Source organism: Mustela erminea, chromosome 13, assembly GCF_009829155.1.
Source record: "Mustela erminea isolate mMusErm1 chromosome 13, mMusErm1.Pri, whole genome shotgun sequence".
NCBI lineage: Eukaryota > Metazoa > Chordata > Mammalia > Carnivora > Mustelidae > Mustela > Mustela erminea.
In genome coordinates, this window is record NC_045626.1 from 36,787,732 (window position 1) to 36,809,476 (window position 21,745).

A 21,745-nucleotide genomic window follows, 5' to 3' on the forward strand; every position below is an offset into this window, starting at 1 on the left:
CACACCTTAGGACGGTCAGAAAAAGAAGTTAAATCAGGTATTATAACCAAGTCTAAGAAGTAAGGGTGAATGAATGGGAAACGGAAACATCAGGAAAGAAATCAAAGATAAAAGAGAAGACACAAATGGAAATTTTAGGGCTGAAAAATACAACAACCAAAGTAAATAGTCACTGGACGAGCTCAGTGGAAGAAAACAAATGATGGATGAAATAGTCACTTATACACAGCAACAAAAATTACCCAATTTAAACAATCCTGGGAATAACAGATTGAAAAAAAAATTCTTAATAAACATAGGCACAAAAGTCTTCAAAAAATATTACCAAATTGAATTCCGCAATGTATCAAAAGAACAAACACCTGAACCAAGTGGGGTTTACCCCACGGCTATAAGGTTAACCCGGTAGCAGTTTCAAAAGGAAAAACCACATGGTCATATAAATTGATGCAGAAAAAAATACTTGGCAAGATTAATCATCCATTTATGTTACAAATAAAGGGAAACTTCCCCAGACTGATAAAGTGCATCTGTTAAAAACCGAGAGTTTACCACACACCAATTAGAAGGGCCAAAATGTGAAACGTTAAGAACACCAAATGCTGGCGAAGATACAGAACAACAGGAACTCATTCATAGCCGGTGGGAATGCAAAATGGCAGGGACACTTTGGGAGAGACCTTTTGGCAGTTTCTCACAAAACCAAACATACTCTCACCTTATGATTTGGCAATCACACTCCTTTGTATTTACCCAAAGGAGTTGAAAATGTACAATCACACAAAAACTTGTACAGAGATGTTTATAGCAGCTTTATTCATAATTGCCAAAACTTGCAAGCAGCCGAGATGTCCTTCAGTAGGTGAAAGGATGCATAAACTGTGGTACATACAGACAACAGTGTATTATTCAGTCCTAAAGAGAATTGAACTATTAAGCCATGAAGAGATACGGGGAAACTGTATGAGCATGGTACTAAGTGAAAGAAGTCAATCTGTAAATACTTCATACTGTATGATTCTGCTATATAGTGGACTTCCTGGAAACTATGAAGACAAAAAGGTAAGTAGTTGCCTGGGGGTGAGGGGGATGAGACAGGCAAAACACAGAGGTTTTTTTAGAGGAGTTAAAATACTCCGTATGAGGGTGCCTGGGTAGCTCAGTGAGTTAAGCCTGCCTTCTGCTCAGGTCATGATCTCGGGGTTCTGGTGTTGAGTCCCACAGTCGGCCTCTGCTGAGCAGGGAGTTTGCTTCTCCCTCTCATTCTCCCTCTGTGCTCTTCCTTTCTAAAATAAATAAAATCTTTTTAAAAAAAACCCTCTGATTGATATCATAATAATGGATGTGTTATATCCATAATAATGGACATAACAGAATGTATACTATTAAATGTGAACTCTAAGGTAGACCATGGATTTTGGGTGATTATGATGTGTCCATATAGGTTCATCCTTAGTAAAGTTATTTACCATTCTGGTAAGTGATACTGATAATGGGGAAGGCTATGCATGTGTGGGGGCTGAAGGCATATGGGAAATCTCACAACCTCCCTCTCAATGTTGTAAACCTAAAATTGCTCTAAAAAAAAAATAAAGTCTTATACAAAACAGGGGCACCTGGGTGGCTCAGGGGTTAAGCCTCCTGCCTTCAGCTCAGGTCATAATCTCAGGGTCCTAGGGATTGAGTCCCGCATCGGATTCTCTGCTCAGTGGGGAGTCTGCTTCCCCCTTTCTCTCTGCCTGCCTCTCTGCCCATTTGTGATCTCTCTGTCAAATAAATAAATAAAATCTTTAAAAAACAAAATGAAACAAAAATCCTAGAGTCAATATCACACTCAGTTATGAAAGACTGAATCCCTTCCCCTCGATGACTGGCAACAAAGAAATTATGTCCAGTCTTTCTATTCCTACTCAACATTGTATTGGAAGTCCTAGCCAGTGCAATAAAGCAAGAAAAAGTAAAGTAATATAGTTTGGAAATTAAGAAATAAATTTTCCCTGTGTTCACTTTGGCAGCACATATACTAAAATTGGAAAGAAATAAACTTTCCCTTTTTGTAGATAACATGATTATCCACATAGCAAATTCCACTGGATCTATAAAAAGTCTCTAATAGGGTTGTGATGGTTAATTTATGTGACACCTTGACTGGATTAAGGGATGCGCAGATAACTGATAAACTATTATTTCTGGGTATGTCTGTAAAGATATCTCCAGAAAAGATTAGCATTTATATCAGTAGACAGAAGAAAGAAGTTCATCCTCACCAATATGAGTGGGTATCACCCAGTCCGTTGAGAGCCTGAACCAAACTAAAAGGCAAAGGGCGGGCAATTTCACTCTCTTTACTTTAGTTGAAATATCCTTCTTCCTGCCGCTAGAAGAGCAACCAGACTGAATTATATCATCAGCTTTCCTGGTTCTCCAGTTTGCAGACAGCAGACTATGGGACTTCTCAGCCTCCATAACTGCATGAACCAATTTCCTAAATAAATCTCTTTTATATATATTATATATCCTTTGTTTCTATTTCTCTGGAGAACACTGATTAATACAGGAATTTGTCAAGGTTGTAGGATAAAAGTCAATACACAAAAACCAATCGCAGTTGACCCTTGAACAATGTGGCATTAGGGGCAACAAACCTTCTGCACAGTCAAAAATCCATGTAGAATTTTTGACTTACCAAAAACTTAACTATTAATAGCCTACATTTGACCAGAAGCATTACCTATAATATAGTCAATGAACACATATTTTGTATGTGTATTCTATACTATATTATGATAAACTAAGCTAGAGGAAAAAAGGTATTAAAAAATCATAGGGAAGAGAAAATACATTTGCTGTACAGCACTGTATAAATATATATATCCATATAAGCAGATCCACACAGTTCAAACACATGTGTTCAAAGGTAAGCTGTATATTTTAAATATTGGCAATGTACAACTAGATATTTTAATATATCATTTTAAATATCTCCAAAAACCAGTTACACTGGTTTAATAAATTGAACAAAATTTATTTTATTTTATTTTATTCAAAGGAATAAATTGAACGAAATATGGGCAGGATTTGTACACTGAATTCTACTAAGTGCTAATGAATAAAATAAAAAAAATCAAGCATTGGAAATACAGTCAATACTATCATAATAACTTTGTATGACACCAGATGGTAACTACACTTATCAAAGTGAGCATTTCATAATTTATGTAATTGTTGAATCACAGTGTTATACACCTGAATCTGATATAATATTGTATGTCAACCATAATTCAATTAAAATAGAATTTAAAATTTTTTTTTATTATTTATTTATTTATTTGATAGAGAGAGACACAGTGAGAGAGGGAACACAAGCAGGGGTAGTGGGAGACAGAGAAGCAGGCTTTCCACTGAACAGGGAGCCTGATGTGGGGCTCAATCCTAGGATGCTGGGATCATGATCTGAGCTGAAGGTAAATGCCTAATGACTGAGCCACCCAGGTGCCCCTAAAAATAAAAATTTTTTTAATTTTAAAAATCAAAGATCAAAATGAATGGCAAGATACAGTGTATTAATGGATTGGTGGACTCAATATAATTAACATGCCAATTGTCCTTAAATTGATCAATAGATTTAATTGATAGAAATTCTAGTACAATATTTTTGTAGATATAGGCAACTAATTGGAAGAGTTGCATGGAGCACTAAATGAATTAAATATTTGAACTAATTTTGAAAAAGTAAAACAAAGTTGGATGATTCACACTACCAGATTTTTAACTGTTACTAAAGCTATAGTAATCAAGAGTATGGTATTATCAAAAAGACACATAGATCAGAATAATAGTCTAGAGAGTATGGAAACAGACCCACAGAAATATGGTTTGTTGATTTTTCATAAAGATGAAAAGACAGGGTGCCAGGGTGGCTCAGTCAGTTAAGCATCTGCTCTTGACTCAGGTCATGATCCTGGAGTCACAGGACTGAGTCCTGGGATCGAGCCCTGTATCGAGCATACTGCTCAGTAGGATGTCTGCTTCTCCCTCTGCCTCTGCTCTTGCTCTCTCTCTTTCTCATTTACTCTTTCTCTCAAATAAATAAAATCTTGTTAAAAACGATGAAAAGGTAATTTAATGGAAACAAAAGAAACTTCTTGTCAAACAGAACTGGACATCTGTATGCAAACCTTCCCCCTCACACAAATCCTCAACTTATAATTCACAAGTTTTACTAAAGTTAATGCAAAACAAATCATATATTAATATTAAATATAAAAATATAAAAATTTTAGAAGAAAACATGAAGGAATCTTCATGTACTGGTGTTATGTATTCTCAGCTATGACACCAAAAGCACTACTTCTAAAATTAAAAAATGAATGAATTGGAGTTCATCAAAATTAAATATTTTTCTCTGTGAAACACACTATTAGAAATAAAATTCAAGCTACAGACTGGGAGAAGTAATTGCAAATGACAACATAAGAGACTTGTATCTAGAATATGCATATACTTAAAAAAGTTAGCAGCAAAAAAATTTTTTTTTAATGAGGTGGCATGGGGGGGTGGAGTACTTGAACAGACACTTCACAGAAGAGTATTTGTGGATGGCAAATAAGCAAATGAGAAGTTACTCAACATTATTAATCTTTAGGGAGATGCAAATGAAAACCATGATGAGATATGGCCATACACATATTAGAATGGCTAAACAACAACAAAAGATACAGCAAGTGTTGGTGAATATGGAGCATCTGGAACACTCATACATTGCTGGTGGTAATGTAAAATGGGACAGCCATTCTGGAAAACACTTTGGCAGTTTCCTATAAAAGCAAGCATATAGCATATAGTGTTTGTGTGTCTCACTGTGTGTGTGTGTGTGTGTGTGTGTGTGTGTGTGTGTGAAAGAGAAAGGAAGAGACATAGACTCTCCTTTCACTGTGGACTTCATTACAATGCTTAAACATAGCTATCAACATATTTCCAGTTGCACATTTTTTTAAAGATTTTTATTTATTTATTTGACAGACAGATCACAAGTAGGCAGAGAGGCAGGCAGAGAGAGAGAGGAGGAAGCAGGCTCCCCACTGAGCAGAGAGCCTGATGCGGGGCTCGATCCCAGGACCCTGGGATCTTGACCTGAGCCGAAGGCAGAGGCTATAACACACTGAGCCACCCAGGTGCCTCTCCAGTTGCACATTTTAAGTATTGTTCACCAACATTATTCTCTAGGCAGATTTTCTAGAGAAGGGGAAAAAGCCATATATAAAAAATACATTATACATATTATAGATATAATTTCTTACATATGTAATTTTTTAATGCTATCTTTCCAAATTCATATTTTATGTGCCATATATTATTGATTCTGGCTCAATGTTTCAATTTATTTAAACTAAAATAAAAAATCATATGTATCAGTCAGCTCCAACTGCTATAACAAAATACCATAGACTGGGTGGCTTAAATAACAGGAATTTATTTCGGTTGGGAAGTCTAAGATCAAGAGGCCAGCTGATTTGGTTCTCTGGTGAGGGCTCTCTTCCCAGCCTGCAGATGACCACCTTCTCACTGTGTCCTTATGTGGAGAGGAGAGAGAGGAAGAAAAGCTCTCTCCAACTCTTCTTATAAGTGCACTAGTCCCCACCTTCATAACCTCTTATAAACCTAATCACTTCCCAAAGGGTCCATCTTCAAATACCTACACGTTGAGAGGCTTTCAACATGTCAATTTGGGGGGGGCACAAACATTCAGCCCATAATACTATATTCAGCAATACATTCAGCAGTATAATACTATACTCAGCATTCCCTCTTCCAGATATTTACTCTAGAGAAATCAAAACTTATGTTCACCCAAGGCCTGTCCATGAGTATTTACAGTAGTTCTATTCTTAATTGCCCAAATCCAGAAACAACCCAAAAGTCCTTCAATGGTTGAATAAACAAACTATGAGAGCTGCAGTAAAATACTACTCAACAATAAAATGAAATGAACTGGAGTGCCTGGGTGGCTCAGTGGGTTAAAGCCTCTGCCTTCAGCTCAGGTCATGATCCCAGGGTCCTGGGATCGAGCCCAGCGTTGGGCTCTTTGCTTAGCAGGGAGCCTGCTTCCCCCCACCCTCTCTACCTGCCTCTCGGCCTACTTGTGATCTCTGTCTGTCAAGTAAATAAATAAAATCTTTAAAATAAAATAAAATAAAATAAAATAAAATGAGCTATGGAGACATGCAATAATGTGGATGAGTCTCAAAGGCATTATGCTAAATGAAAGATATGTACAAGCTTACATACTTTATGATTCCATTTATGTAATACTCTGGAAAAGCCAAAACTATTTTTTTAATTCTTTTTTTTTTTTTTTGATTTTGTTTATTTATTTGATGGAGATCACAAGTAGGCAGAGAGGCAGACAGAGAGGGGGAAGCAGGCTCCCTGCTGAGCAGAGAGACCATTGCTGGGATCCATCCCAGGACCCTGGAATCATGACCCGCGCTGGAGGCAGAGGCTTTAACCCATTGAGCCGCCCAGGCACCCTGCCAAAACTATTTTGATGGGTAATAAATTAGTTGTTACTATGGGTTAGGGATGCAGAGAAGTTGTAAGTACACCCCGAGGAAGTTTTATGGAATGATGGAACTATTCTGCATGATTTTGGTGGTAGTTTCACAAATCATGTATTAAAATTCATAAAGCTATATGCCAAAAACAAGCACCAATTGTACTGTATATTGTTTTAAAAGAAGTAGAACTCCATGAAATAAACAAATAATTGAGCAAATAAAGCCCCCAAAAGTTGATTCTTCAAAAAATAGTAAAATTGATGAATTAGTAGCAAACTGGCAAAAAAAAAAAGCAAACCAAAAACTACCAATTTTAGGAATGAAAGAGGAGACATCACTACTGATACAACAGACATTAAAAGGATATTAAGGAACTAGTATGAACAACTTTATGCCAATAAATTTGACAACTTACATGAAATAGAGAAATTTCTTTTTTTTTTTTAAAGATTTTATTTATTTATTTCACAGACAGAGATCACAAGTAGGCAGAGAGGCAGGCAGAGAGAGAGAGAGAGAGAGAGAGGGAAGCAGGCTTCCTGCGGAGCAGAGAGCCCGATGCGGGGCTCGATCCCAGGACTCTGAGATCATGACCCGAGCCGAAGGCAACAGCCCAAACCACTGAGCCACCCAGGCGCCCCATGAAATAGAGAAATTTCTTGAGGGACACAAACTACTTCCGCTTACATCTCATTGACCAGAACTGAATCACATGCCCATTCCTAGCTTCCAGAGAGGCAAAGTGAGTATATGGCAAAGAGAAACAGAATGGCCATGGAGGGCTTAGTTCAATCACAGCTTACTTTCTATGGCTGGGCACAGTGTTGCCCAACCCCCTCCAATCAAAAAATCAGGACTATATGAGAAGTAATGGGGAGTACTTTTTTTTCTTTTAATACTGATTTATTTATTTGAGAGAAAATGAATGAACATGCACACCTGCAAGCAGGGGGAGGCATCGAGGGGGAGGGAGACAAGCAGACTTCCTGCTGAGCCGGCGGCCAGAGAAGGGCTCCATCCCAGGACCTGAGATCATGACCTGAGCTGAAATCAAGGGTTGACACTTAGCTGACTGAGCCACCCAGGTGCCTGGACAGTGTTTTATGTAGGTAGTTAACAATGCCTACCGCATTTAGCTAGTTGCAATCAATACTCCTGGTACAGGGGCGCCTGGGTGGCTCAGTGGGTTAAGCTGCTGCCTTTGGCTCGGGTCATGATCTCAGAGTCCTGGGATCGAGCCCCTCATTGGGCTCTCTGCTCAGCAGGGAGCCTGCTTCCTCCTCTCTCTCTGCCTGCTTGTGATCTCTGTCTGTCAAATAAATAAATAAAAAATCTTAAAAAAAAAAAAGACTCCTGGTACAGTGCACTTATTGGCTAAAATGGACTATTTAACCAATGTACTTTAAATACCCAGAGGGAAATACTTCTCAACTGGGGGCAAGGACTGAGACCTTCAAAGTAATTGTTATAGAAAAGCCTAGAAAAGATTGTGATTATTCTTGAATGAAATCTGGTTATGATTTCACAGGTCTGAGGGCTGTGCTTTCCTTCCACTGTGAAATTTTTTCCTACTTTGCTTCCTCTATCTTTGGGTGCCTCTCTTCCCCTTCAGCACACTCCCTCATGGAGGTGTCCCTCCCCTGAGTGTACTGTGTTCTTCTTTTACTGGAGTACTTCTCTACTGCCTTATAAATACTTGTGTCTTTTTGTTCATCTCCTAAACAAGACAGTAATATTAAAAGAAGGAATCATGACTTCACTGTAGTCACATCTCGGTCTCTGGAATCCAGATAGTATTTACCTGGTTTTTGTTTTTTCCCATTAGTTAATAAGTGAGATGCTTTCAAAGCAAGGTTGAAAGATTTAGCTGGTAAAGAAACAATGAGGCTTTTTAAAATTGAGACAGATTAGTACTTACGTAGACAGTGAAGCCAAGAATTGCCAAAAGGTGCTAGTTCCCCATGAAGGATCGTCTCACCTCAAAAGGATAACAACAAAACAGAAGGAGTCAGATGACTTCAGTTTGAGATGTGGAATGCTTTGTTGCTAAGGGGCTAATGCCACGCTGTATCTGAGCCTTTTAATAGTCAGCAGCTGTAGGCCAGGCAGGTGAGGCGGACACCCCATCACAAACCAGCAAGCAATGAAGAACTGTCTCAGGACAGCGTCCTTGGAAGACAGGGTTGTGAGTGGCAAATCGCCTTATTGCAGCTCCTCGGAAGCTCACAAGGATCACAAGGTTGTTCTGCCAAGAATCAAATCAGCTGCAGTTCAAGCCTCACCTACATGACCTATGTAGGTATGTGCAGCTGGTATGGAGCTATGCCTTACTCAGGTTGCTCAGAGGAACATGATGCTCTATCTTGAGTGTATCTTTAAGATGGCAACAGGGGCTCCCATTCAAGAAAGAGCCCACATAATGGGGCTCAGAAGGATAGTGTTTCAAAGTGGGTGTTGTGAGTTCCTGCCCTCAAAAGAATAAATTAAAGAAGGAAACCTCATTATGGTTTCCATTTACTCTCTCAGAATTAGGAATAACAAAATGAATCCCAGGCAAAGAGTTTCATAACATTTTGCAACACTTTCAATGACCCCAAGTATTTCTGTTTGGCACTGTTTATCTATTTTCTTTTCTAACTTTAATTAGATGTAAAAATTCTTAAAGCAAAACAAAATAAAACAAAAATGCCTTGAGCTAGCCTTTAGGGTCACTAAAGAGTGAAAAGCTGGGAAGAGCAGCCAAGCAGTTTGGTGGCAGTAGCCAAGTAGGAGAGTGAAGTGGCAGAATTTTGTAGCCTCCTAAATGAGGAAAGAGAGAAGAGGCTTCAGTTAGCAGGAGTTCTGGGGAGACAAAGTTCCTGTCAGGTAGTAAATTAGTGCTATACCATCAGCAGCTTGCTTACTATCTCTCATTCATGAATCCAGCAGAGGCTGAGGGCACTTTATGAAGCCCTGAATGAAGCAGAAAGCTGAAGCCTGACGATCCTGAAATGTTTCTGGAAGGCTGGAACTGCACTTCTTACAGAGACATTAAACAACAGGGCTCTTTTGTGCTGTTCCTGATGCCTGACATGTGACCTAGCAAAAGGGGCAGTGTGGCAAGCCACAATTCATTTATTTAACAAATATTTATTGAGTTCTCTATGTACCAGGCAGTTAGCATCCTAGAACTAGGTGGGGATACTGTGGTGTACAAAACAAACAAGGTCCTTGACCTTATGGGACTTACATACCAAAAAAAAAAAAAAGTAAAGAATGGGGGAATAAATGAGATCACTCTACTCTGGTAGGAAGGGTGGGGAGACTTCCAGTGAGGCTAAGAATCCAGGGTCCCAACGAGCCTAAGAGCTGAAGTCAGAGTCGGGAGGCAGGGAACAGACCACAGGGGCCCTTGCAGGCCAGTGTAAGGAGTTTTTATATCACACTTAAGGCGGTAGGGATCCTTTGAAGGCCTATAAATAGGGGAATGAAGTGGGCTGGCTTACTTTTCAAATGAAAACGTCAGCAGCTGTTTTGTGGTATAAAATGTCAAGTCTGAAGTCAGAAGATGACCATGCACTCTGCGAATTCACTGAGATCACTGCCAAAGCTCTTAAGAGTCTCGTCTTGTTTGCCCGACAAATAATTTGGTCAAAATAAAGCTGCATAACATGCGTGGGAGCCAAAGGTTGGAGTCATGCTTTGGTTTCAAATTCCCCCCACCCCTTACTAGTTTTGAGCTTTAGGCAAGTTATTTACTTGTGCCTCAGTTATCTACCTCGGCTGTGAAATGGGGACAATAAAAGTTCTTGCCATCACAGACCTGCTGTGAAACGACAATATAGGTAGCTGGTACAATGCAGTAAGCCCTCATAAATACTCGCTTTTAGTACTTCTTTGAGAGGGTTACTGTGAGCTTCGTATGAGAGAATACCGCCTGTGAGAGGGCTTGTGAAACCGTAAAGACGATCTTAATGGCAGAATTCTCTCTTTCTTTTCTCTTCCTCTTAAGCGGAACACAGAACTCCCGGCTATCCGAGGAGAGAGGCGCGACGCCAAGCGCAGCCTCAAAGCGGTCATTGTCGTCGTGCCGCCCCTCCCCCGCCCGGAGCGCATCTCCATGGCAACGCGGGGCTTCGCCTCGCCCCGCCTCCTGGGACCCGCAGACCGGAAGCAGTCCGCGCCGGGGGCTTCTGGGAAACGGCTTGTGAGAGGCGTTTCTGCGTCTGCTTTGGACAGCGAAGCTGCTGCGGATCCTGAGTTGGAGGTTTGCGCGAGCATGGGGGGAAGGGGGTGAGGGGGATGCTGGGCTAAGAGGCTGCGGACCTCTTGGCAGGAGTCAGCGAAGAAGCTTGGCCGGGACCTTCCTTGGCTTCCCTGGAAGCGCGGAGGACAGGCCGCGGTCGCCGGGTCCAGTAGTGGGGGGGCGGATAGCTGTAGAAGGAAAGCCAGATTGGACTCTCAGCACCATCGGAGAATCCCCCATCTCCTGTGCCCTCCGCGACCCTCGGTTCTCCCCCTCCCCCATCGGCCGGTTTTGTTCTATTTCGAGGCCTGGTGTCTCGCGGAGGGTTCTGGGACTCGTTTTGGGCGGAGGTGGGAGAGGGCGGGCCTTGCGCGGGGGCTGCCGGGGCTTGTAGTTCCGCTGGACGCGGACGGAAATGCCGTCGCCCCGACGCTGTTGGGGCAATGTGGTCTTTAGGCATCTGAAATCCGCCGGCGGGAATAAGGAGAAGAAGAGCTGGTGGACGCCGGGGCGGGAGCGGGATTTGCAGTGGAACTCCGCGGAAGTGAGGCGGGATCACCTGGAACGCGGCTCCCCTCCCAAACACTGTAGCGACCGCGGGCCTTCCCTCCTTGGCGCCTCCTTGACGGGCCAGGAGCAGGCTGCCGTAAGAGAACTTAAAAGGGAGAGAGATTTCTTTCCTGTAGAATGATAGAGGCTTTGATAAGGTAGGGTCCTGGAATAGGAACCAACGAATCTGTTGGCTAAACCCTATTTAAAAGGCCGCCACACTCCAGAGTAATTAAACCTGTCTGCATGCCTTCTCTGATAAGGTTTATTCTGATAACGAACCTTATTAGGATTACAGGAGGTTTTGTGAAATCTTTGGTTTTCAGATTCTGGGCCCTAAATAGATACACGGAGTAGCTGCATGGCTCATTCCTAGTATGTGTTGTAAATGATGGCATGGGCATGACTGTGCAAATACAAGGAAAGGATCAGAAATCGCAGCACAGGGTTTCTCTGAAGGTAGAAGCTGGGAAAGCTGTGAGTCATCCAGTGTGAGATGATGAATCTGGGCCGGCCGATGCAAGAAGTTATGGTGTTACACTAATCCCTTCTCTTCATTGAATTTGCCGTGATCGGTGCGGGTCATTATGGATTTAAATGTAGTTACGGTGTCGTGGGTGACAATAGTATTTGCATTTCATGGCACCTAGTGGTTAGGTTTCTTTTCAGTATTAATCTGTTACTGAGCGAGTGGATATTTTTTCACACATATTTTAATCCCAGGGAGTTGTTGAACATTTAAAAGATCTTTCTTAACTCCTTAAAAAACATAACCCCTAAAAGCATTTTGTTAAATAATTTTTAAACAGTAACAGAAAAGCAGTCCCTGCTTTGAATTGAACTGCATGGGTCAGGGACAACAAGTCTTGAGTTGCAAGTAATGTGTTCCAGGGTTAAACGCATTTAAAAAAACACTGAGTTGGACAGGTTCCTACTTGGACTCTTTTGATTATTGAAATAAGGTTTGTTGACTTAGCAGGTCACATATTGGCCAAATTTTTTCTAGAGGGCTGGATGGTAAATATTAGATTTTTAAGACTATTGTGTCTGTTGAAACTACTCAACTCTGCCATTGTAGCATGAACCGTGGACAAATAAAATTATTTATGGACTCAAACATTTTAATTTCGTATCACTTTCACATATCATGAAGTATTCTTATGGTTTTTTGCAACCATGTAATAATGAAAACTCTCAGTACGTGTTGTACAAAAATCGTAGCAAGTCAGATTTGGCTGTGAGCTATAGTTTGCCAGCTTCTGTAGGTTATTGATTGGAATTTTTAATCTGGTTAAAAAAGAAAAAAGTATCTTTTACTTCCTTATCCGTATATGTTCAGATTCTTAGGATGTTTGGTTATTTATGTTGGTTTGTTTTAATTTCTTGTCCCTCAGGAGTGCCTGTGAAGAAAACAGGGTATTTCCCTGAGGCCTGTATCCTGCCTTGATTGACTTTTCTTTAAGTATTATAAATCAGGATGTCTGCACAGTCCGTGGAAGAAGATTCAATACTTATAATCCCAACTCCAGATGAAGAGGAAAAAATTCTGAGAGTGAAGTTGGAGGAGGATCCTGATGGTGAAGAGGGATCAAGCATCCCCTGGAGCCATCTTCCTGATCCAGAGGTTTTCCGACAGCGATTCAGGCAGTTTGGATACCAGGATTCCCCTGGGCCCCGTGAAGCTGTGAGCCAGCTTCGAGAACTTTGCCGTCTATGGCTCAGGCCAGAGACACACACGAAAGAACAAATTTTGGAGCTGGTAGTGCTGGAGCAGTTTGTTGCCATCCTACCCAAGGAACTGCAGACCTGGGTTCGAGAGCATCATCCAGAGAATGGAGAGGAGGCCGTGACAGTGCTGGAGGATTTAGAGAGTGAGCTCGATGACCCAGGACAGCCGGTGAGTCTGCTCGTGTCACTGTCCTGGGTCAGAAGCACTGGCATAGCAGTAGGCAAAGCTCCTTAGTTAATTCTGTTCAAATTAAAAATAATGTTTATCCCCACCTTGCCCACCCCCCCGACTGTTCCCCTCTAACCATGCTTTGTCATACATGCCCCTGCAGTATGTGTGTCGTTATGGTTTCTCTTACGTTTTTTTAGTTCTGAATCTTGTAAGATTTCTTCTCACCTGAGCCAAACTTCATTTTTTCCAGGTTTCTCTCCGTCGACGAAAACGGGAAGTTCTGGTAGAGGAAATAGTTTCTCAAGATGAAGCTCAGGGATTACCAAATTCTGAGCTTGATGCTGTGGAGAACCAGCTCAAGTGGGCATCCTGGGAGCTCCATTCCCTAAGGCATTGTGGTGAGGACCAAAACTCCAAGTGGGCTAGAGGAATAAAGGGAGTGTGGGCTTTTTGTCCAGAACTCCTTGCTTGTTCCCACTAGGGGATAGGGAATAATCACCTTAACCTGGTTTTGTAGACATAGACACACTATAGGATCTTGATTTTTACAATGGTTTGCAGACCGCAGTTTTTTAATTCTTGGGCATTAACATCATCAGCCTTTTCTTCCCTTTACCTCTTGAAGACCTGCCCATTTCAGGCTGACATTTGCCTTACGTTGAGCCAGCACCCACCTGTAGATTAGGTCCCTTTTTAATTTATTTATTTACTTATTAAGATTTTATTTATTTTTTGGAGAGAGAGAGTGTGTGACAGAGATCACGAGTGGAGAGGAGAGAGAGAAGCAGGCTCCCCACTGAGCCAGAAGCCAGACGCAGGGCTTCATCCCAGGACCCTGGGATCACGATCTCAGCCGAAGGCAGACACTTAACCACTTAACCACCTGAGCCACCCAGGCGCCTCTGAATCCCTTATTTTGCATGCAATATTCTCTGTCATCTGTTTCATATCCTTTCAGTCTCCTGCCTAATCTTCTTGGCATTATAGGCTTACCTGAAACCTCTTCAAATCCATTCTTTTTGTTGCTGACCACTGAAGTCTTTCTAAATTTTTGATTATTTTTATTTTTTCTTCAACATCCTACTTTAGAGCCTTTTTTTTCCTAAGAAGCATCTTTTATAGAAATGATCCTTGGATAAAACTCTTAACATTTTCCAGGTATTTATGCAAAAATAGGCTCTGTAGCTAAAATATGCTTTAAGCACAGAAAAATAAAAAACTCATGATTATAATAAGTCATTTAAATTAGTCTTTCCCAGTATATTGGAAATCGACACCATAGACTTAGTGTACTTTGATACAACCCAGTATATTCCTAAGCCTGCTGGGTTTGTGTGCATATTTATTTGAGACTGCTTTGAGAATCTTTCAATGAGGTAGTTGTAAATAATGCTTGTGTGTGCCACAGATAGGGTCTCATCACGTTTTCTTCCCATCTGAGGACAGTGCTAGGTGACCAGAACTGGCGGGGTGAGGCTGACGTCTGCTGAGAGCCCGTAGTTTTACATGTTTCGTGAAACAGTCTTCTCTGGAATGAAGTTGGAGAACCACTATCCTTGGTCATTGGAGGTGATATTTTCTTGGGTAGAAAATTTCTCCCCTGACTGAATTTTAGAATAGTTTTTCCGTATTTGTAAATGGTCTCATTTCAGGGGTCTGGTCTCTGCCACATTGGGGAACTTCTTTTTTTCTGTGCCATTTGTCCCCACATAACTTTAACACTTGTTTATCTGTTTTTCATGTCCCCACTCCTCCCTGATCCACTGCACCCTTCAGTCTCTTGTTGTTAGTCTTCTCTCTTGACTTGATCCCTTTCGTAATCATTATAGACTTGCTCACTGTTTACCACTTTTCTGATTGCTGCTGCTCACCCTCTAACTGCACTCTTCAAGGCTTGAAGTTTCAGGAAAGTCTGACATGAGAATTGCTCATACTGCTTGCAGGAGTTTAAGGGTACCATGTTGGTAGTTAATTCAGTTTTTTGTTTAACTGAGGCATAGAAATAATAACTCTAAGTACCATGGCAAATACCAAGTAGGGCAACCTTTATTTACAGGAAAACTGTCACTTTGCAAGAACTGTTGAATATATGTGTTATGTCTTGAGTTAACAGAGGATACCCCCAGCTTATCTTCAGTTTCTTATTAGGACATCTTCTGGGTTCTGCTTTTAGTGTAGTGTTGGCTGTAATCTGCCTGGCCTTGCTCATTTCAGAAATAGTCATTGCTTGTTATTTACACCGTAATAATCTGATGTAATTTCTCCTTTCCTCAGAACAAAAGAATATTGTAATGACCTCCTGGTGGCCAGTTTTATATTTCTTATGACATTTCAACCAGACCTAGCTTGCATCATTTTGTCTGACAGTCTTAGAATTTGCCATCATTCTGCCCATTGTTTTCTGACTAGTACTGTATAGCCCATGTGCTTATGTTACCACTTTTATTCAGGTAATAACCTTTTAATTCCTCATTATGTTAGCATGCCATTACCTCCCTTAGCCTCTTAATCAGTTGTTTCCCTTTTTTGTTTTTTGGTTTTTGGTTTTTTTTGGAGTAGGCCACCTTACCACCAGTTTTCAGAGTGCTCTTTGTAGATATATGCAGGCTCTTTACTTTTAGTTCAGTTTTACTAAATTTTTCTTTAGGTCTCTCTCCTTCCAGAATAGAAAACGAGTGATAATAACATTTTTTCTTTATTTCAGACGATGATGGTAGGACTGAAAATGGAGCGCTAGCTCCAAAGCAGGAGATTCCTTCAGCAGCAGAATCTCATGAAGTTCCTGGCACTCTCAATATAGGTGTTCCTCAAATTTTTAAGTATGGAGAAGCCTGTTTCCCCAAGGGCAGATTTGAAAGAAAGAGAAATCCCTCTCGAAAGAAACAGCATATATGTGATGAATGTGGAAAACACTTCAGTCAGGGTTCAGCCCTCATTCTGCATCAAAGAATCCACAGTGGGGAGAAACCCTATGGATGTGTTGAATGCGGGAAAGCATTCAGCAGAAGTTCTATCCTTGTGCAGCATCAGAGAGTCCATACTGGAGAAAAACCTTACAAATGTCTTGAATGTGGAAAAGCCTTTAGCCAGAATTCTGGGCTCATTAATCATCAGAGAATCCATACTGGGGAGAAACCTTATGAATGCGTTCAGTGTGGGAAATCTTATAGTCAAAGCTCAAATCTTTTTAGACATCAGCGAAGACACAATGCAGAAAAACTTCTGAATGTTGTGAAAGTATAAGAAATTACAAAAAAAAATCAGCACTCAGGTCTTTTTCTTCAGAAATGAAGACAAAATTAAAAACATGAAATGATAAATAATAGTTTTATTTCCCTATATAGACTGTTAGAAAATCCACTGGGAAATGTAGAAAATCTTCACCCACCATTATTTTATCTTGAAAGAAATGATGTCATACCTGCCTAGAAACTGAAATTTTCAACTTAATTCAGGTGTTAATGCCTAAATCTTCCATGTGATATTTATATTATTACTTTTCCAAATAATGAACTACCTGATTCTTTGTCCCTTTAAAGTTTCCTTTTTAGACATACATTATTTCTTTGTTGATCATTAAAATGTTCTTTGCAAGGATACATTCCCTTCTACATTAAAAGGCAACATAGGAATCATAAAATCTGAAAACTGAAACCATTTTTAAAAGATTTACCCTTCTGCTTCCTTTTACCTAATTTGAATATGCATTTCAGAAAATAGAAGATAAAGGATGACCAAAAGCCTCAAAGTAAAATGAGCCTTAAAACTCAGATAAGAAGTGATGGTGATAAAAGATCAAAAAGTGAATGGGACACCTAGATTGGGCAAGACAAATACTTTGATCCAAGAATTGAAGTATATCAAGAATTTATCTCAATGTAATTATCTGCCTGCAGGGAAACTCAAACACCGCTTATCCTGTCTAATTTGATGGCATCCCACTAATGAGAATCATGGTCTCCTGTGTTACCAGTAGAAAGTGGACAGTGAACAGTAAACACTTGTAAAACTATGAGAGTAGACATTCTAACACTAGGGAAGAATTTGTAGTGAACGGCAGTGTTGAAGGGCAAATGTAAACAGGAGGGTAATGGTCTGTCTTGGCTTTTAGAAAACAAGAGACTTGAAGATCTAATTTATTATTTTGCCTTCTTTTGGTTAAGGACATAAAAATCTATGACAGGTGGGCAACAAGTATCAGGTTTGCTGTTTTATTCTTTTGGTACAAAAGGGTTGCACACCAGGCTAACAAAACAGCCATGCATTTATTATTAAACATTTTCTACCGACAAGGCACTGTGCTAGGTACTGTAACCCTACCATAGGTAGGTAGATATTTCTTCCACTGTAAATCATTGGGGATTTGGTCTGAAGCTGTTTCATGTGGGTTAGCTGCTTCCCTCTGTCTGAGCAGTCCTGGGGGAGGTCATCTCTGAGATTCACAGAGCCATAGTTCTCTTACCAGGGTGTGTATTTGGGGGAAAAGAAGACTCCACTCATAGAGCTAGCCAGCTCTCCAGCAATCTTCAGAGGTGAGTCCAAGAAACTTTTAACACAGTTTGGAGGTTTGTGGGTCTTTTTTAAAAAAAACTAATCAATCTCTAATAGCATTGAGGTTGTACTTACATGTTAAGTTGAATGGATTGTTCTATTTAAAAATAGGTTATTAACAACTAGTTTATTAACTATCAGAATTGATTGAACTATTTTTTTTTAATTTTAAGTCTTAACACATTTTAAAAAATGTATAAAAAGTAATACATTGTAGTAGTAGGATTATATACTCCTTGGCTGAGAATCCCAAGTACTGTGGTTTTACTGTTTAGTGGAAAACTCTGGAAGTTAAAATAGAGAATATGAGGAAAGACTTCTTTATAGTGGGCATTAATTGTGTGGAAAATGACCCATGTGAATAAAAAGATTTCATAGTTCCAGAGATTTTGGTTACATCTGGTGCTTGGATCAAATTTGAAAATGGAAGGTGAGATTTGCATGAGCCTGTTAAAAAGCATAGTAATAAATGCAAGGCCAGCTGGTGGAAAAGTGAGGCAGAATGGAGCTTGTTTATAGATTTCCTGATAACAATTAATTATAAGAAATGTGCTTTATAGATTAAGATTTATTGAAGTATAAATATGTAGTAATGATATAATGTATTTTAAGTTATACAAGAAAATGTAGGGACTTTTGTTTGGGTCTTTTTCTCTTTGTGGCTGAGAGGAAACAAGTCAATGTCCAATAAAGCTATAAACTCCTCCGCTCTAAGATAAAATGATCTTGAGTTGATTTATTTATTTATAACTGGCTTCTTTCCAAGTAGGTTTTGAAGTGGCATATTTTTACTACTTCTGCTGAAATGACAGAGTTCTTGTATCAGAGTAGGTAAAAAGGGAGCAACCTCTCAATAGCTAGAATTTCACCCTTTTTTTAGATCTTACATCTTTCCTGTATACAAAGAAGCTTCCCTGTGGTACATTTGTCACAAATGCCAAAGATGTTTGGTATAATGTCAGAGCTTAGAAAATGTGGTGTTAGACTTGGCAAATACGAGTTTATCTTGTCAGCTCTGATACCTGTGCGTTGTTTAGAAGGGATTCTGAAGCTAAGGCAAGGCTCTGTGGGGAAACTGGGCTGGACCCAAAAAGACTGGATTTTAGGGTATATGGGAAAAGAAATGGTAGTCTTTGTAATCACCATCTTCTATTAGGCTAAGTCCCTAGACCAATTGATTTAAAGTAACTCTTCAGTGATTTATTATTTCATCCAGACATTAATTTATACCCCCGCAGATAGTCATAGTTAGCAATCTGGGGGCTGCCCAGCCTCTGATGAAGTGGTGAGCTGTCCATTGCCAAGCAGTGCCATCTGTTTGGTTAGTAAAAGAGCAGTCATTGTTCACGGCACGCAGACCGCTGATAACTGCCCAGTAGTTACTGAGCATTTGCTCATTACTGCTAAAGTTTCTTTTGGTTTTCTTGGAGGTTAAATCCCCAAAATTTGATTTAGCAATGTGCGTATCACATTTGGTAAATTGAAGGGAGGGTTGTATGCATTGAGATAATCTGCACACCAGGCATCAGATCAGTCACTATACCTATCTCACTTAGATTGGTAGGCAAGGAAAGAAAGATTCGGAGATTGTGTGATTTGCATGTGGCCAATTAGAGCTAAAACTCAAATCTAGTTTGTGATTTACCCCTGTGAACTTAACAGGGGTATCTATCTTTTCACGGTGTAGTGAGTGATGGCTGTTCAACCTTGATTTCTAAATGTCAGTACAGAAGTGTTAAATGGAAAAAGGACATTCCTCTTCACACTCTTCCTCAGAAGTAATACTTACTTGGTTTGCTGTTCTTCCAGACTTAGGAATATACATATTTAAGCAAAATGTGTTAATAGTTGACACTGAGGTTGCTGCGCATGGGCACTGTTGGAAGCGCTTTACCATGGATTAGCTCTTAGTCCTCACAGCAACCATATGAGGTAGGTACATATCCCTGTTTTCCATGTACTGCACTGAAAATTGCCTCCCCTCCCTCTCACCTCGATGTAGACATTGTTCTTTATGGCTGCACACTGCTCCATTGCATGAATATACAGTAATTTATTTAACCCCTTATTGATGGAAAGGAAGTTCTTTCCAATTTTTTATTATAAAGGGATAGGTACCATCCTTATCCATCTATTTTGCTGCCTGTGTAGATACTATTTCTGTAGGATAAATAGCAGGAAATAGATTTATCAGGTCAGAGAATGTGCACATTTAAAGTGTTGAGAACTAGCACCAAAAAGATGGTACCAATTTGCAACTCCCATCAGTAGAGTGCCTGTTTGCCCCCACTCCCACCAACCCTGAATCCTGAATGTTTTTACCACTCTGGTAGGTGAAATTTGTCTTTTTATTAATAAGGAGGAACATCTTTTTATGTTTATTGGCCATTTCCATTTCCTGTAGCTGTTTGCCATTTTTCTTTTTTTAATTATGAAAGTATAAATGACTACCATCTCATTATACTAAATACACAAGTATAAGAGCAGAGAGGCCCGTCTCTCCAGCACTTCCAGTCACATTCCACCGTCCACAGTTTGACATAAATCCATCTAGCTGCCTTTCCATACATTTCCATATGAATATACATAACAATGCTATTTTTACATAAAACCATGGATATGTATTGTTCACCTTCCTTTTTCTGATTTTTCCTTTAGTCTCAAAAATCCTGAGGTCTTTACATTTCTTTAATGGTTGATTAGGATGCAATACTATGAAAATCCCATTATTCAACTATTCCCTTAACTTTTTCTCTTGCTATTTACACTGCCAAAGGAAACATTTTTTCATATATTTCTGTGCACATGTGTGAATTTCTTTAGGATGGAGTTGTATGAGGTGGGTAGTTGGGTCCAAGGATACGCTTTCTGATAGACCCATCTTAGCCTTCCCAAAGGTCTTCATAACGTTCTGTTTTTACCCTATGTATGGAAAGTGCTCATTTCCCCACATAGCCTTACCTACGCTTGGTAATTGCTATCTAATGGGCAAAAAAGAAAAAAAAAATCATCTTGTATTTCCTGATTAATGGTGAGGTTGAGGTTATTTTCATGTTTATTATTGGCCACTTTTATCATGGATTGTTTGTTCATGTCCTTTACCTATAATAGCTTTTCTGTTGGGTTATGTGTGGATCTATGTTGTTGGGTGTTTGGGGGTTTTTGTTGTTGTTCAGCATCTCTTTCCCCATTGTCTGGTAACAGAATCCTTATTTATTGTGGGGAACCCATTCCCTGTGGCTTAGACGAGTAGGTGACCCGGTTTGGCCTTCCTGAGTCCTGCAGCTTCTTAGCCACAGTGATTAAAAGAATGGGCATGTAACTCAAGCCAGGCTAAAGAGAGCTCTCAACAGAACTTCTGCTGGAACTATTGGAGAGAAGGCTCTACAGAGATTCCGTGAACTAAGGACTGTGTAAGCCTGAATTTACACCATGTGGAGAAACTCAGGCTAGCAGAAAGAAATGAGAACTCAGTTCTGATATCATTTTTCTGGAGGCCCTAGATCCAGCTGTGCCTAAAGCCTGCCCTACCTCCGAACTTTAAAGTTTTGTGAGCCAATAAAGTCCCTTTCTTGTTTAAAATAACTGAATTGGGTTTCTGTCCTGATTAATATAGGTTCTTTGTATTTTCTTACTGAATTGTAGAAAAACTTTGTAATTCTAAACTCTAGAATTAACACTTTATGCACTATATAGGTTAATAAAATTAGCATGGCCTTCCATGACTTGGCCTCTGTCAGCTTCTGCCACTTGTTACTCCACCACACACATAACATTTTACATTCCAACAATAACAAAGCATTGGCATTGGAACATCTGCGGATGAGAAGCTTTTTGCACAACTGTGTGTGTCATTTCTCTTCCATCCTTCATATAGATTCATTCATTAATCTAGGACTCAGGACTGGGGATTATGCTGCCAAGTCTATGCTGTACCCACCTCCAACCACTGCTCTTTGAATA

The 21,745-nt window shown here is 40.0% G+C and overlaps 2 protein-coding genes and 1 long non-coding RNA gene across 3 annotated transcripts in view; 2 read left to right on the top strand and 1 right to left on the bottom strand.

The window, feature by feature from the left end:
• Positions 1-21,745, top strand: part of LOC116571482 — an 83,619-nt gene that overhangs the window by 18,380 nt on the left and 43,494 nt on the right. Inside the window, exons 6-8 of the mRNA XM_032309453.1 lie at positions 10,549-10,803; positions 11,177-11,428; positions 12,821-13,228. Coding sequence (XP_032165344.1) covers positions 10,549-10,803; positions 11,177-11,428; positions 12,821-13,228 — 915 coding nt within the window. The remainder of the gene's footprint in view (positions 1-10,548; positions 10,804-11,176; positions 11,429-12,820; positions 13,229-21,745) is intronic.
• Positions 5,464-10,741, bottom strand: LOC116572157. Its single transcript, XR_004278144.1, has 3 exons — positions 10,360-10,741; positions 8,476-8,535; positions 5,464-5,572 (listed from the first exon to the last, which is right to left on the bottom strand). It is a non-coding gene; the product is annotated as an uncharacterized LOC116572157 (long non-coding RNA).
• ZNF24 (zinc finger protein 24) lies at positions 10,716-21,372 on the top strand. The gene is made up of 4 exons (XM_032310940.1): positions 10,716-10,803; positions 12,726-13,228; positions 13,482-13,629; positions 15,936-21,372. Exons 2-4 carry the CDS (start codon positions 12,809-12,811, stop codon positions 16,472-16,474), a joined length of 1,107 nt encoding a protein of 368 aa, XP_032166831.1. The 5' UTR covers positions 10,716-10,803; positions 12,726-12,808; the 3' UTR covers positions 16,475-21,372.

Excerpts from the sequence above, each read along its gene's own strand:
- ZNF24 (XM_032310940.1), top strand. The coding sequence starts at position 12,809 with ATGTCTGCACAGTCCGTGGAAGAAGATTCAATACTTATAATCCCAACT. Across the intron at positions 13,229-13,481 it reads TCGATGACCCAGGACAGCCG|GTTTCTCTCCGTCGACGAAA; the intron begins GTGAGTCTGCTC and ends CATTTTTTCCAG. Across the intron at positions 13,630-15,935 it reads CCATTCCCTAAGGCATTGTG|ACGATGATGGTAGGACTGAA; the intron begins GTGAGGACCAAA and ends TCTTTATTTCAG.